This window comes from Protopterus annectens, chromosome 1.part1, assembly GCF_019279795.1.
Source record: "Protopterus annectens isolate FY-2018-M chromosome 1.part1, PAN1.0, whole genome shotgun sequence".
Lineage (NCBI taxonomy): Eukaryota > Metazoa > Chordata > Ceratodontiformes > Protopteridae > Protopterus > Protopterus annectens.
This window is the reverse complement of record NC_056726.1, coordinates 1,119,005,055-1,119,022,483: the sequence shown is the minus strand read 5'-3', so window position 1 is coordinate 1,119,022,483 and position 17,429 is coordinate 1,119,005,055. Positions and strand designations below refer to the sequence as shown.

General features: G+C 37.7%; 1 protein-coding gene across 1 annotated transcript in view; it reads left to right on the top strand.

The window, feature by feature from the left end:
• Positions 1–17,429, top strand: part of LOC122815615 (deleted in malignant brain tumors 1 protein-like) — a 949,251-nt gene that overhangs the window by 863,832 nt on the left and 67,990 nt on the right. The window contains 2 exon segments of the mRNA XM_044088272.1: positions 557–873; positions 3,252–3,572. Of these exon segments, the coding sequence (XP_043944207.1) occupies positions 557–873; positions 3,252–3,572 (638 nt within the window).

The following is a 17,429-nucleotide window of genomic DNA, read 5'->3' as shown; positions in this document are numbered from 1 at the left end:
ACTAGAAGGGATATATTTTTTCAATCCAAGTGTAAGAGTTTGAAGACATGAGCATTACTTTAAGGGAAGCAATAATTTATTCATTTGTCTGAATATTGATCTGGCTTGTTGCTTAAGTTTTACTTTTGTTTGCTATCATTTGAAATAAATTATTACAAGTAATCACAAAATAATTGTAGGTGGTGTAAATCTGGGTAAAGTGGTGTGTTAAGTCCCAGTGAGTGCAGAACAAAGGAATGTTAATTCAAATTTTCTGTTGGTAAAGGCAATCAGATTTAAGTAGGAAATATTGACAAGAATATGAAAGGCTACGAAAGCTAGTTACATATGCTACTCAAAAACAGTGTTTATAATTATTCTAGTTTCATACAGATGCCCTATGAAACAATTCTCACAGTTCTGTTGTGCCATTTTGTTATTTTGTTGTTACTGCATTATAGAAGTTCAGTATACTATTTTATATCCTTAAAAGTGGAGAAATGATATTATGACATCATGATAAATGATATCATGTACATTAAGATTTTTCTCTTATTTTTTCTTTGGCAACAGGTAGCATTCCCTTACCGTTACGTCTGGTGAATGGAACCAATCGTTGTTCTGGTCGAGTTGAGATTTATTACAACTCACAGTGGGGTACTGTGTGTGATGACGGATGGGATATAAATGATGCCAGAGTGGTCTGCAGAGAAGTTGGTTGTGGACAGGCTGTTTCTGCCATAGGGAATGCATATTTTGGGATGGGATCTGGTCCTATTACTTTGGATGATGTCCAGTGCAGAGGGAATGAATCTTATCTTTCAGAGTGTTTAGCCAGTCCACTTCTGCAGCACAACTGCCAACACTCTGAAGATGCTGGTGTCACTTGTGCAGGTATGAATCAACTGTTTATCTTAATGTTATTTTAATTTAATCAGTGAATGATAATACATGAAGTTCAAAATACCGCACTGTAGAACCACTAGTTTTACTTCTTCTCCAGTAAATTAGCCATGTTCATTGGTAGTCACATGGTAAGATTTAGATATGTTTGGATGATCATTTTTTTATTTTGCCAACAGATACAAGTTTTCTGAATTAACAGTACAAATTACAGAACATTGTAACACATAATGAAACTTTCCCCAAGTGGTGAGTCACATATAAGGAAATACAGTAGTATGAGTGCTGTCTGACATTCAAAAAAAGTCATAATACAACATTGTTGTGCACCACACTGATGATTTGGAGGTCCATAACAAGTTTTATGTTCAATTGGTGCATTTGTTTTTATACAATTGTCAACCACAGAATCCTGCCATCATCATCGATCTCTGAAATCGCTACATCCAGTGATTACGGTGTGCTATGTATGGAGAGACACAAAAGTCATAAAATAAAAGGATTTGAAGGCAGCAATGAGGGCAATGTGGTTCCTATAGTAGTAGGAGAAATAAGTCTCATAAAAAAGAGTTTACAGCCTTATTTAAATGAACTGCCAATACATGTAACATCGTATGAATTTCAGAAAGAGTCTAATCTGGGCACATTGCAGGTGGTGCAAAGAGCACTTTTGGCTAACATCAAGGATTGAAACAATACTAATTTCATGAACCTTAATCATATCTTGACTTTGAAATTGGGTCCATTCCCATGAGTGAATTAGAAACCCAAAATAATTGCAGAAATTAAACCATCAAATGATAACAGTCTTTCTTCTTTCGGCTTTTCCCGGTTATAGGTCGCTCAGTTCACCAACAGTCTGAAGAACAATTGGCGGTGAAGTTTTATGATGTTGAGTTGGCAGCCCAGCACCCAACCTTCCATAGAAGGCACACACACAGACCTAGGGCCAATTAAGAGTATCCACTCCACCTACAGTATGTCTTTTGGATGTGGGAGTAAACTGGAGCACCCAGAGGAAACCTATGCGACCAAAGGGAAGACATGCAGTCTACACACAGAGTGCACCCTAGCCGAGAATCAAACCAAGAACTTCTTGCTGTGAGACAGCAACACTAACTATTTCACCTCCATGGCCACACTATCAAATGATAACAGTCTTTAAAAACTTTAAAGCACATTATGATGCCACTCAAAAAGTTGCACAGAAATATTTAACAGGTTTTAAGGTGTCTAATTTGCAGTCAGCATAATCAGCAAAGTGGTTATATTCTAATTGAGGGCTTTAATCCCTTCTTCTTCATCCATTAATCTCAGTAACAAAAAACACCAGATTCCTGAAAGTAGCACTGGTAGTGGTAACCCTATATACACACACACACACACACACACACACACACACACACACACACACACCTAGGGCCAATTTAGACTGTCCACTCCACCTACTGGCTTTGGGATGTGGGAGTAAACAGGAGCACCTTTAGGAAACCACGCAACCAATGAGAAGACAAGCAGATTTTGCACAAAGGCACCCCAGCCAAGAATCAAACCAGTAACATCTTGGTGTGAGGCAGCAACGTTAACCGGTGCAACACCAGAACCACCCCATGAAATGATATCACTCTTTAAAAACTTGAAAACAAGTTATGATGCCACATAAAAAGTCACACAGAAATGTTTAACAGCTTTTTAAGGTGTCTAACTTGCGGTTAACATAATCAGCCAACTGTCTATATTCTAATCCAAGGGTTTAATCCCTTCTTCTTCTTCCTCATTACTCTCGGTAACAAAAAAACACCAGATTCCTGACGTTGGCACAGATACTGGTATGCCTATAGAGTGCATTAGTACTAGAAGGGATATATTTTTTAGTCCAAGTGTAAGAGTTTGAAGACATGAGCATTACTTTAAGGGAAGCAATAATTTATTCATCTGTTTGAATTTTGATCTGGCTTGCTGCTTAAGTTTTAATTTTGTTTGCTATCATGTGAAACAAATTATTACAAGTAATCACAAAATAATTGTAGGTGGTTAAGCTCCAGTGAATACAGGCCAAAAGAATGTTAATTCAAATTTTCTGTTCATAAAGGCAAGCAGATTTATGTAGGAAATAAGTGGCAAGAACATGAAAGACTACCAGGCAAGGCTAGTTACACATTCCACTGACAAACAGCGATTATAATTTTTCTAGATTCATGCCGATGCCCTGAGAAAGTTTTCTCATAGTTCTGTCATTGTGCCATTTTGTTATTTTATTATTATTGTATTATAGAAGTTCAGTATACTATTTTATATCCCTAAAAGTGAAGTAACAATATTATGACATAAATGATATCATGTACATTAACATTTTTTTTTGGCAGTAGGTAACATTCCCTTGCCATTACATCTTGAAAATGGAACCAGTCGCTGTTCTGGTCGAGTTGAGATTTATTACAACTAACAGTGGGATACTGTGTGTGATGACGACTGGGATATAAATTATGCCATTGTTGTCTGCAGAGAAGTTGGTTGTGGACAGGCTGTTTCTGCCATAGGGAATGCATATTTTGGGATGGGCTCAGATCCTATTACTTTGGAAGATGTCCAGTGCCGAGGGAATGAATCTCATCTTTCAGAGTGTTCAGCCAGTTTACTTCTGCAACACAACTGCCAACACTCTGAAGATTCTGGAGTCACTTGTGCAGGTGTGAAACAACTGTTTGTCAATGTTATTTTAGTTTAAGCAGTGAATGATAATAAGTAAAGCTGAAAATACCACACTGTCACCCCACTAGTTTTCCTTGTTCTCCAGTAAAGTGTCACTGTTAGAAGAGTGTGGAAAAGGAATAGATCAACAAAAATACACAGAAAGAGAGATGTGATAAAAGCAATATGCAGTTTTATAACAGATAAGGATCTATCATGCACGGTCATAAATAATAAATTAAAATATCAGCACATACAGAAAAACATAGAAAATATGTAGATAAATATGGAGGAAAAGTACAAAATAAGCAATTTATTGATGATCCAAAAAAGTTTTATACAAAATTGTGAAACAAGGCAAAAGGAATCGAAATACCATCAATAAAGAAGAAATAGATATATTTTGGAGAAATATCTACGCAGATCCTGTGAAACATACCAAAGATGCTAAATAGACAGAAGACGTAAAATAAAGAATAATTAGTTCAAATGTACAGGATATGAAATGGTGCAAAACGATACAGGAAACGAATAAACAAACAAAATCCAGACTCTGGAAACCAATAAGGACTTGAAGTCTAACGCTCTTTATTTGAAGAACAACGTTTTCGCCACCGCTATGCGGAAGCTTCCTCAGAGAAATAAACAATCCATGTTAGAAAGCACCACAATTTATATCAATATATCATGATGTCACTTCCTATAAATTTTATAAACACCAAAAACGTATTTAAATTAGAAAAAGGTTTTTACTATATGTCGCTCCATAGTGCTTAAGATATATTACATATCTACAATTTCTTTAAATATATATAACATAGCTACTTAAAACTTATATTGATAGTGATGCAATATATTCTCATTTTGATGGGAATATAAAACTAAAATCACTATACACACCTAATTAGGCAGTGATAATGTATTCATTTGGAAAATGTATATAAAAGAAAATTATCATTAAAAATTATTAATTATTAATTATTAAAAATCATGTATTTTAAAATTGTATCTAAACATATCATCTCATATAACTTTTATATCTCAAAATAACTGAAATATTACAACATTCATTTAGTCCGGGGTAAGTGAAGGCATCTAAGCCAATCTGCCACTCTAATTCTCTCATTTCTAGGACCAAAGCTTGAGGCCCACCCCTAACACCCATAGAGACATGCTCAATTCCCATAAACTGGAAACTATGTCCTATATTATTGATAATATGTTTGGACAGAGCGTTATCCATCTTTTTGTTTTTTATGGCATACAGATGTTGATAAATACGATCGCTAAATTTTCGATCTGTTTTCCCTATATAAAAACAGGGACAGCAGACACAAAAAGCAACATAAACCACGGACTTAGTAGTACAATTAATCCTCGAGGAAATAGTATATTTCCTATCCCTAATATTAAAGGAACTACCCACTTTCAGATGTTTACACCTATTACAAAAACCGCAACTAATTGTGCCAGTTTGTCTGGTAGAGGGTGTAGATGGTCCAGGTCTTTGTAGTAGTTCTTTCAAATTGTTCCCTCTTTTATAAACTACAGAGGAGTGGGGTCCCAATTTTTGAAGGAGTGTGGGATTATTGAAAATAAAGTACCAATTTTTCTTTATAATAGTCCAAACAGCTCCAATGTGTCTGTTATAAGTTAAAACAAGACTAGTTTTAAAATCAGTTCGAGTTTGAGTGAAAGCATTATTTAATGTATTTTCTGATTGGGGGGCTAATACAAGTTCTACTAATTCACTAGTATCCAAAGTGGACACTTGTCCTTTACTTATTAGTAAGGGTTGATAAAAGCCAGTATCCCTTTTCATAGAGACTTCATTAATCAACTCATCTAACAAGGATATAGGATAGCCTCTATTACTGAACATGTCTTTTAAAAAGGAACACTCCAATCTAAATGCTTCAAATGTACTACACATACGAACAGCCATGACTAATTGTCCTTTGACAATCAATCTTTTTTGTTTGGGCGGATGGTTACTTGAGTAGTGTAGAAAAGCATTACAATAGGTCGGTTTCCTATATATAGAAGACAGGAAACAGTTATTAGTCAAATCCTTAATTATTTTCACATCTAAATAATCAATGTCGGTGGTAGAAAACTTATAAGTAAACTTCAAAAATGAAGTAGAATTATTCATAAAGTTAAGTAAATCAACCACTTCACTTTCATTCCCCTTAATTAAGATGAACACGTCGTCTAAAAATCGCGTGTAATATTTAACTATATTCTTAACAAGAGGGCTGTTCTTCAAAATTACTTTTTCCCAATAAGCAACAACCAAATTCGCCACACTCCCCCCACATGGGGACCCCATGGCGATACCCTGTTTCTGTAAGTAATATTGGTTGTTGAAAAGGAAAAAGTTGGAAGATAATACAATATCTAACAACTGAGTCACTAAGGTTATCTCATTCTTTGTAGCCCCCAAACTCTCTAACATCAATTCACTCCATTCCACAGCCTCCTGGTGTGGAATCGATGTATACAGATCAACAACATCGATCGTCAAGAAGTTGAAGGATGGATCAAAAGTAATACCATTTATTGCATCCAAAAAGGTCCAAGAATCCTTGCAAATCTCAGGTACTTGCTTTAAGTATTTTGGAATAATACCATCAATCACTCTAGCACTTGGATGGGTAATAGCACATCTGCCATCTATTAACGCCCTCATTGGTGGATTCAGAAGGTCCTTGTGTATTTTTGGGGACCCGAACATTACAGGAACTTTGGGTGATAAGATATTAATAAAATTAAAAGTATCAATATCTATTAGGCCCTCAATAAATAAATCTCTAAAGTAACTTCTAACCCTGTTATAAACTCCTACCATTTCATTATAGGAAGAGTGTACATAAGCATCAGATTCCAAAATTGTTTGCATTCTATCGATGTAATCAGAATTGTCGAAAATGACTACCCCACCCCCTTTATCAGGTTTCATCACCCTAACCGATAATCCACAAAGACCATTCAAAGCCTTAGTTTGATCATATGTGATGTTACTATGATTATCAAACCATTTAACCCTCTGAAAGAGGTGTCTGAGGTCAAGTTCGCAAACATTTTCAAAAATATTAAGGTTAGGGTGCAAGGGGGGGTTAAATGTACTGGACAGTTTAAACATAGGTGCCTCACAAAGGTTATCATTGTTAAACAACAATTTTAAATTCAATTTTCGTACGTAGCATTTTAAATCTATAAGAGTTTTAGCTAGATTTAACCTTTGATCGGGTACAAAAGAGAACCCTTTAGCCAATAATTCAACTAGATCTTGATCAACGTCACACATGGAAAAATTATATACTTTAAAGTCCCCTTCCTCATTTATTAAAATGGTAGGTTTTTCTGTCGAGGTTGATGGCTCTTCATCACACCCATTAGCTAGGGTTATATCAGTAAGTATAGGATCATATGAAATCGCTGATCCTATAGGAGGTATTATTTGTTCTTGTAACGTCAGTTTTGAGCATTGTTGCTCTTCCCTCCTAAAAAAGGCCTTTGATAACCCTTGTTATTGGAATTCCCTTGGTTATTCTGGTGGTGAGCCTTAATCCTATTGCTTCTCCGTAACCCCTGGTTTGGGTTAGCTCGGTCACCATCCCTGTCATCGGTATTATCATCATCCAAATTACTGTCAGGTGTATCCATAGGGAAATTATTACTGTCAGCATCATCAGTTAAACCATTTGGTTTCACCACATTAGACAACTGTCTACAAATGTTTGGGTAAGCAAGGCCTTTATGATAGGCCTGTCTATCCCTCCCCAATTTTTTGGATTTATTAAATTTCAATTTCACCATAAGCGCATCAATGCTTGTAAAGATGCGATCGTAATCGTATTTATAGCGAAGAAAGTCAATGTCATTCTTGATAGTGCAGTCAAGTTTTTCAGTCTCGGCAAGTAGACCCCCTATATGACTGTTATAATGTTTAATCATGAGTTCCAGTAGCTCTATTCCTTGACGATCAAACAAAGTCATTAAGTCATTGGAAAAGTTAGAGTCACTGAATAAATTTGTGGGTCTAAACGAGTTTCTCAAACCCTTCAGTATAGTTTTATCTGTAATGCACTGCTGGAAATAAGACACTTCCAACTGTAACTTTTTTATTTTCAGTAATTTACTGTCAAAAGTTTTCAAATTCTCCCCAATATTGTCAATAGAATTACCTGTATCACAATCCGAAGGCCGTATCCTAGGATATGAAATGGGATGAAGTAATAGCCAGAGAGATTGAAACAAAGTTAAGAAAAGCTCCTAACTGGAAGACCCTAGGCCCAGATGCACTACCTGACTTCTGGCTAAAAGTACTAATATATTTGCATGAAGATTTAGCTCGAGTAAGAACTATTTATATGTGCACCCAAAACAAACACCATCCTGGTTAGCAATAGGAAAAGCAATGCTCCTACTTAAGAGCAGAACTGCAAACTAGACTAAAAACTATAGGCCAATAACTTGCCTTTTGACAACATATAAACTGTACACTGGAACTGATGCTGATAGAGTTTATAGTCACTTAGAAGAAAGCGCAATCATGGCAGTAGAACAAAAGTGTAATAAAAGAAAGTCATATGGAACAAAGAATCATTTGTTGTTAAATACAGTCATAATGGAGAACTGTAAAAAGGGGAACAAATCATATACCCTACACTGATCGCTTACAATACAGTGACCATGAAACAGTGGCAAACCACTTTGCAGTTGAGCCATGATAAAGGACAAATTATTACTCCAGGGATAAAAATTCAAAGGGGGGTATTCTGTGGTGACTGTGTGTAACCACTGTTCCTTTGTCCTGCCCTTAACCCATTAAGCTGTCTGCTTAACAGATTAGGTCATAGCTACAATTTGGCTCCCAGAAAACAATAAAGTGTAAAGACTTCCCGTCTTCTTTTTGCAGATGATTTAAAACTGTATAGATCATCAGATGAGGAACTGAAAGCACAATTGTAAGTGGTCAAAACTTTTCAGATGATATAAGAATGTCATTTGGTCTTGATAGATGTGCAAAAGCAACATTTAAAGCAGGAAAGCTGCAGCACCTAGAAAACATCAGTTTGGGATAAGAATGTGATATAAAAGAACTTGAGCAAAAGAGAGTATATACATATCTGAAAATTGATCAAGGATCATCAAAAAAGACATGAACAAATGTGAATAAAACTTAGGGATATTTTAGATTTAAGTTAATATTGAAAACAGCATTGACATCTAGGAACAAAGTCCAGTCTGTAAATCAATTTCTTCTTCCTGTCCTAACACACTTTTGGAGTGATTGACTAGCCACAAAAGGTGTTGGATAGGTTGGATAGGAAAACAAGAAGGGTGCTTCATGCTCATCAAATGATTTATAAAAATAAGTGCATACCAAGACTATATATTCCCCATTCTTACTTTAGCAGAAGCATATTGGCATCATGTGGGACTGGAAATTAAATCAGAAGTAGATAAATTCAACTAGCAACTGAATGTGCTAAAAAACAAAAGAAAGAATATAAGTTGGAGGATCAGATGAAAAGGTAAGAAATGTGGAAAATGAATACATATAGTTGCAAGTATAAAAGACTCTTGTAAAAATGGCAGGTTGATCAGGATTGAATGCAGGAATGATTAAGGAGAGGGTTCATATTATGTTATCGAAACTTTAAAAGTTTGAGCGCTATATGGTCAAACCCATATGTTCGATCTTTTAAAATTTTGAAAATGACAGAAAAAAAAAAACTACCTAATGGTTGTAACCAGGAGGGTAAGCCCCCTGCTCCCCCTTGCTCTTTAAATATACCAACTCTGAGACCACACTACACTGCAGTAAAGGGAAATCTTCCCTTTCCGCACTGAACGGAGATCTCTGTTAACACATTCAAACTTTTAAAAGTTCGAACATATGGGTTTGACCATATAGCGTTCGAACTTTTAAAAGTTCGACAACATCATAGGGAACCTTAAGGAGAGGTAAATTTAAAACAAAATACCAAAGATTAGTATTGGTGGCTCAGTGGACTACGTACATGTTAGTTTACTAAGTCCATTGATCATATGGGAGAAAAAGACAAATGTAGGTTTTGTAAAACAGAATTGGAAAGAGTCGCACATCTTGTCGCTGGTTGTGATATACCAATGGCAGAAGAACTGTATACCGAAAGATATAAAAATGTGGCAAGACTGTTGCACTATTGATTGCACAAGTATTATGGTATTGAAGTGGCTGAAAAACATTGGAAAAATGAACCCCACAGAATTATAGAAAATGATGACGTTTATATCACATGGGATAACCCATTACCAACAGTTCAAAAAATAAATATGAGAAAACCAGATATAGTAGTCCATAAAAACAAGATGAAAGTAGCATTGATCATTGAAATTGCTATATCCAGTGACTACAGTGTGTAATGTACAGAGAGACACAAAGTCATAAAACACCAGGACTTGCAGGGAGAAATGAGGGCAAAGTGGAAGAAGGAGACCTAGACAGTTAAAGTAGTAATAAGAGCAATGGGTCTTATAACAATAATTTACAGTGGTACTTAGATATGTTACTGATACATGTAACACCACATGAATTACAGAAGGAGTCATTACTGGGCACATTGTGGGTGCTGCAAAGAGCCCTCTTGGCTAACATCAAAGACTGAAACAATACTAATTTCATGAACTTTAATTAGCCTTTGACTTAGGAATGGGATCCACTCCTGTCATGGTGTTAGAAACCCAAAAAACTTGGAGAAATTAAAGTGAAAGACCATAATCATTGATCATTGAATTGGCAACGTACAGTGACTACAGTGTTACTTAGAGGGAAACACAAAGTATTAAAATACCAGGATTTGCAACAGACATGAGGTCAATGAGTTAGGATACTCTTACAGTTCTAGTAGCAGTAGGAACAATGGGTCTCCTAAAAAGAATTTACAGTCTTATTTAGATACGCTACCAGTATATGTAACACTATGAGCCGAAGAAGGACTCAACTCTGTACATGTCACAGATAATGAAATAATGAAAAGAGCACGTGTGGCTAAAAGCAAAGGTTCAAATAATACTAATTTCATGAATTTTAATCTTTCTTTGACTTAGGAATGGGGTCCATACCCATTGTGGAATTAGAAACCCAAAAGTACTTGGAGAAATTAAACCATCAAATAATAACAGTCATTAAAAACTTTAAAACACGTCATGATGCCAGTCAAAAAGGTCACACACAAATGTTTAACAGCCTTTTAAAGTGCTTGACTTGCGGTCAAGCTAATCAGTCAAATGTCATAGGTTCATAGGTTCATACGTAGGTAAAGGCTATCCGCCCAAGGGCCTAAGTAAGCCTAGCCAACAAGGTTCCCTGGCTTATGCTACCCAAGAAAGTTATTTTCCTGTGCCACTGTCGAGCAGAGTCACAGAAGTGATCACCGAGGTGAATGAGGAAGAAGGATAGTCATACAGTTCTAGTAGCAGTAAGAGCGATAGGTCTCTTATAAAAAGGAATTTATAGTCTTATTTAGATATGTCTATATTCTGATAGAGGGTCTAATCCCTTCTTCTGCCATTATTCTCTGCAACAAAACGCACCAAAAAGGATATGTTTTATAGTATCTATATTATAATGACGAAAGTTCAGAAGTTCGAACGCTCATATCAGCAGAAATTCAAGAAGTCAAAATTGCTACACCTCCCCGCTAAATATATATTTTAACTCTGAGATCGCACTACATAGAGGAAAGGACAAATATTTTTATCGTTACTGTACTGCAATCAAAAATAACAACATTGAGTTCCTGAATATTCGCTCATGTGAGAGTTCAAAATTCTGAACTTTCATCGTTATAATATAGACCCGTTTTATAGTCCAATTGTATGAGCTGAGAGACATGAGGATAACTTTAAGGAAAACAGTAATTTATTTGTCTATCCAAATTTTGATCTACCTCGTTGCTTAAGTTTTAAGTTTGTTTGTTAAGAGAAGAAATAAATTATCATAAGTAATCATGAAATAACACTAGGTTGTACAGAAATGGGTAAAGTTGTGTGTAAACTCCCAGGTTAACTTAAATTTTCCAGTGGTAAAGGCAAGCATATTTAATGAAGAAATAAGTGAGAAGAACATGAATGGCTCATCTCCCTTTAGGTTTCACAAATTGTTCAGCTTCAGCAATGATTATATTAGTTTAGTGGAAAGGATTAGGTCCCTAAACATGCAGAGAAAGGTTAGAGTTCATTGCAACATGTACTGTTTGTGAAATGTTTTATGTAGGCAAAACTAATAGAAATTTGAGTCAGGATATGTTTTAAATATCATTAGCTATCAAGAGCAAATCTGGAACAAATGCACTTTTTAGACTACTGTCACCTGCACTAATTCCAAAATGTTAGTGCGTGTGTGTGTGTGTGTGTGTGTGTGTGTGTGTGTGTGTGTGTGTGTGTGTGTGTGTGTGTGTGTGTGTGTGTGTGTTTTTATTTTTGTAAGTGAGATATAAATTAATAAACCCTGGTAACAGATAAAGGAATTGCAGTTCCGTGATGTAATATTTTTATTTTATTATATTTGCATTTTATTAATTAGTGTGAAGCACTGTTCTGGCAAGACAAATTATAGGTTCAGTATGTGTTACAGTTAATGAACAGTGATATATGAGGACATAAACTGACAGCTTAACTTACAGAAAATTGTATTGTATACAACAGTGGTTAATTTATAATGCCTGAACTGGACTATGTAAAGCCATACAATGCGACTATTCACAGAAAAAGCATATTGTGATTACACAACAAAATGAATAATATTAAGTGTAGTTACATTGCCTGGGTAGTAGGTGATTGTTTCGGAAAGGTCAAGGCAGTGTTTTGACATGGATGCTTATTGAGCAGGAGACAGAAACATATAGAAAACTGGTATTTAGAGATTCAACTGAATGTAAGTTAGACACTGGGCCAGATTCACGAAGCCTCCGTGTAAGAGTTATAACTCTTACACGGAGGCTGAATAACGGTGTGATGTCAGCATGTCATGCATATGCATGAGGCATGCTGAATCACACTAGTAACTCTTACACGGTCCGTGTAAGAGAGTAGGGGGCGTATCTGTAGGCTAAGCCCTGCAAGCGGACACGCCCCCCGGAAGACTATAATGGCTGAAAGTAAACAGCCACGAGAGAGGCCATGGAAATGTGAATAAACACACTACACAACACATGCCCTGACTGACCATCAGTGTATAAAGTGAAGAGATGTTATAAAATTAAATTAAAACCTTTTTTTTTTTTTTTTTTAAACCCCGTAAATGTTTGCTACTGTGTGCTGGGTAATGGCGGGTGTGCTACTAAGCGCAATTGCAGTTAGCAGTCAGTGGAAAAGGATATAAGAACTAAATATGCAAAGTAAGCCAAGAAGTAATAGCTTAGCGGTAGAGTTGCTGGCCTAAGAGTAGGCAGGCAACCACAACAACCTTTTTTTTTTTTTCTGTAAATAAGCACTAAAACGCCCCCTGACAGTATTGTACAAATGTAAAAGTATTCCCTTTTGTAAAATGGAATGAAATGGAGCATATATTTTGAAGTAACACAATAATAAAAATAGTCAGAAATGTACTGATAGCTAAGCTGCTGTGAGACAGACTGCCCGTAGCTGAGTACTGTTTAACAAGCTGCAAACTGCATGCCCGTTGCTAAGCACCGGTTTAATAGGCTGAAACTGTTTGCAACTAGCTGTGCTTAGCTGAACATGTGTGTCACTAGCCAATTAAGATTTATCCCAGCGCACACCGTTTGGGCGCCGCCTCCCACAAGCTAACTGCCAGTGCGCATGCGTTAGCTCCGCCATAAGCGGCAGACCTGGTTTTAAGTGCTTAAAAGTGCTTTTGGCATGTTTGATTGACAGGTCCTCAACTCAGTTCTGTAAGGAAAATCAAAAATCAGTTGCCAGATTTGAACCCAGGATACCATGCACTAGAGTCAAGGTACTAAACCACTAAGCCATGATAGCAGTACCTAGAAATGCAGAAATAGCATATATATGTGATAAAATCCAGAATGGAGCATGATAAAGCATTTTCAGTGAAGTAGATACAATTCCAAAACGGCCAATCAGAGAAATGTGTGGGAAAAGAGGCATATATAAGCCCCATAGGCGGGAATACACAGCAGAAACGATTGTAGAACAGACCTGCAGTCAGAATGAGTGGAGTAGGTGAGGGACGTTGCTTTCGAGCACAGCGTTGGGGCATTGAGGAGTCCAGATACATGGTCTGGCTCCTTGTCCATCATCACGAGGCCCAACTCATGCAGGGCCAGGTCTCATGGGGAGCGTGCAGGGCAGAGGCATGGGACCAGTTGGCTCATGATCTGACCAGTGCTACTGGCATTCCACGCACTGGTGAGCAGGTCCGTCACCACCATGCGGACCTGAAGCGGCATAGCAAGACCAGTTGACCGAATGGATCCAGGAGGCCGGGATATGCCCAACGCCCACTACTGAGTAAGTTACATTTACTTATGTATGTAAGGATTTCAACTGGCTGATACTATGGAGATGTGTAGTCCAATATTACTTCTTTGTATTACAGCTGCAGGTGTCTGCTCTATGAACCGTGAGATGCATGGTAGGCTGGTGCGGCGCCACCATGCAGGTTAGTAACCCCACCCAGTACTTGTAAATAAATATTATACTGTAGCATGTATCAGAACACTGCAGTGTATTGATTAAAAGTAATATAATGTGCAAGCAAGATTTGAAAGTCTGCAGGTATGGCTGCAACAAGTTCATCAGTATGCAAGAGTAACTGGAAATAAAATTGATAGAATTAAACAGTGCTGTAATACAGATGTCCCACCATTAATTAAAATAGTGTAACCTGCAGTAGTCTCAAGAGTACAGCTTCAGAATCTGAGGTAGTCACATGTGAGATATATCCCCTGTTGAAATGCTGAATCATGACAGAAGTGAGGCTGTTGGAAAGTGTTTGAATCACCACCAGTCTAACATGTGAACAAAGCCTAGAAGTAGCAACCTGAACTGTGAAGTTGCAGGATGTGTGAGAGTGACAGAAAGGGTCATGTATGAATAAATAAAGTAGTAATAACCCCTGAATATATTAGCCCCAGTGTGTTTCTACAGAACTAAATGCATGTGGGAAGTACAACTTAATATCCCAAACTGATTTGAGTGTGTCAGAATCTGGAATGTCTAGGCCAAATTCTGTATATGGTGATCACAGTAAACAATTTGCAGATAGAATGAATGATTATTTGACAGACTAAACAGCCATAGTTGTCCCCTGTCCTGTCATCAAAGTGTAGCAGGATGATGTATCTGATCAAATTCAAAATAAGTAGGATAGTGATGTATTTGTAACAGGTCTAGCATGATAGTCAAATAAAATTATTTTGAAACATCAGCTTCAACTTAATTGTGTACCTATTACAAATGTAAATCAATGTGTAACATATGAATGTGTCATCACTTTCTATCTCCACCCAACCCTATAATTCCATATAACAATACCCACTAAATAATGGTATGTGAACATTTCATTAATCATGGACATTTGTCTGTTCCAAAAATATATGCATGTCTGTTTGTGCATGTGCCCTGTTCATACCTGCAAATTTGATGGCCTGTTGCCATTAATCAACCCTGCATGTTGTTTGACTGTGTATTTCTGTTCAAATAATGCATGTGATATTGATATGCCCCTTGTTCAATGGTGTTGATATCTGGGTGTTTGATGGGAATACCAATGCATGCTGTTACAACTAATCTGAATGGAATAAAATGCCACTAACCCAAACTAACATAACAACTCACAAACCTAGAACGCTTGGGAAGGCAGGTCCCAGCGGACCCACCTCTCCCACCTCAGCTGGCGACTGCACCTGGCACTAGTGCCCAGGCCGGACCCCCCTCTGGTGGCCCTGTGCCACCTTCGGGTGGAAGCGCTGCAGGGGATGGGGCCAGTCCCCCCTCTGCAAGTGTGGCCGGAGGGGTTCGTCCACTCACCCTCCAAGGTGTCCGGTCTGTGGTGCGAAGGGAGATCCAAGACTCCATTCTTGGGCCTCTACGCCAGCTTGAGGCTCATGTGGCACAGCTAACGGCCCCGGCCGTTGCCCCGCCTACACAGCCCCCAGCACAGCCTCGTCCTGGGCTGTGAAGGAACAGTGGCAACTGCCTATGGGTGGGGATATCAGTTCCACTGTTGCCATCTGTGGGCTCATGCATCTCGGATATCCCAACCTCCGTCCCCGTCAATTGTGCAACCCCCCCCACGTGTGTCATACACCGCCCCTGTATGCGTCTTGTCTGTCTTGTCTGTTAACCTACCCAACCTACCTCCCCAGCTATACCGACTTCCTTCACCTGACATACCACTCTCACCTGAAAAAAAAGGGCACTCTGTACCCACAAAAATTACGCCCATACATAGCTGTCCATGTCGCACACATGTCTGCTTGACATTGAAACAGTTAATTACAATTGGCTCTACAACAAATATTAATGTTGTCCTGACACCTCTTTCAGGGGTGAAAGGTTTCCAATGTCTCACCAAAATACATGGAAATGCACAGCTGTTGCTGCCAAAGACATGGGCATCTATGGGCCTTACCTACATCCCTCCTGCAAATCCCACGCTTGTTTCCCCTACTGTCTTACCCTCTTTGTGACCCCTTTTCACCACTTTCCTGTCACCCCTTTTTCTTTTCTTTCAAAGAAATTAGCACGGGTGTGCGCTTGTGTTAGCGGAGCTCACCGCCAGTCTTGCACGTGAGCTCAGCAAAGCAGACCTGGTTTAAAGTGCTTAAAAGTGCCTTTATGGCACTTTGATTGACAGGTCCTGTACTCAGTTTCAAAGTTTGCAAAGAAAAACAAATTCCCACTGTCAGTCTCGAACCCAGGACCTTGGTAATAATAGTCTGTATGACCTACCACTAAGCCATGCTTGCCTTACAAAAACACAGTGCTAAAATAAATATAACATGTAATATTAGGAATCAGTATAAAGGCAATATAGGAGGTGTACTATCCAAAGCATGTCAGGTAGAGTTTCAATGGCCAAATTACTGGATTCCCATACTAGTTCAGTGTTAACAGAAACAGCCCTGCTACTTGTTAGCTTGTACATAATAATGTAAGGTAATGTACATATATGAAGGTATGTATATCTACACATACAGATATATAAATATATATTAATACATATGAAATATAGTTGTAGGTGTCAGTATCCATACACACTCACTACAGGAAACAGTGAAGATAAATGCAGCAACCAGAATCTGCAACACAGCCTGGCTCCTGTGAGACCTACTAACCCTTTAACTGCTTAAAGGTGCCTCCAGCACTTTGATTGATAGGCCCTATACTCAAGTCACAAGCAGAATATAAGCATACTAGTAGGCCCTACCCCAAGACCATTGTAACACTATTCTGTATGACCTACCACTAAGCCATGACTCTCATACAGGAATATAGTGCTAAATAAGTGGAACATGTAATAGTAGGAATGAAGATAAAGGCAATATAGTATGACTACTAACTAAAGCATGTCAGGCAGACTTTTATAGTCCCAATTACTGGATTTTCCCATACTAGTGTAGTGTTAACAGAAACAGCCCTGCTAATTGTTAGCTTGTACCCAATAATGTCAGCTAATGTACATATATGAAAGTATGTATATGTACACAGATATATATATATTTATATAGCAATACATATGACATATAGTTGTAGGTGTCAGTATGCATACACACTCACTACAGGGAACAGGCAAGAGAAATGCAGCAACCTGAATCTACAACACAGCATGAAGCATGGGAGATGTACTAACCTTCACACTCACAGAACACTGT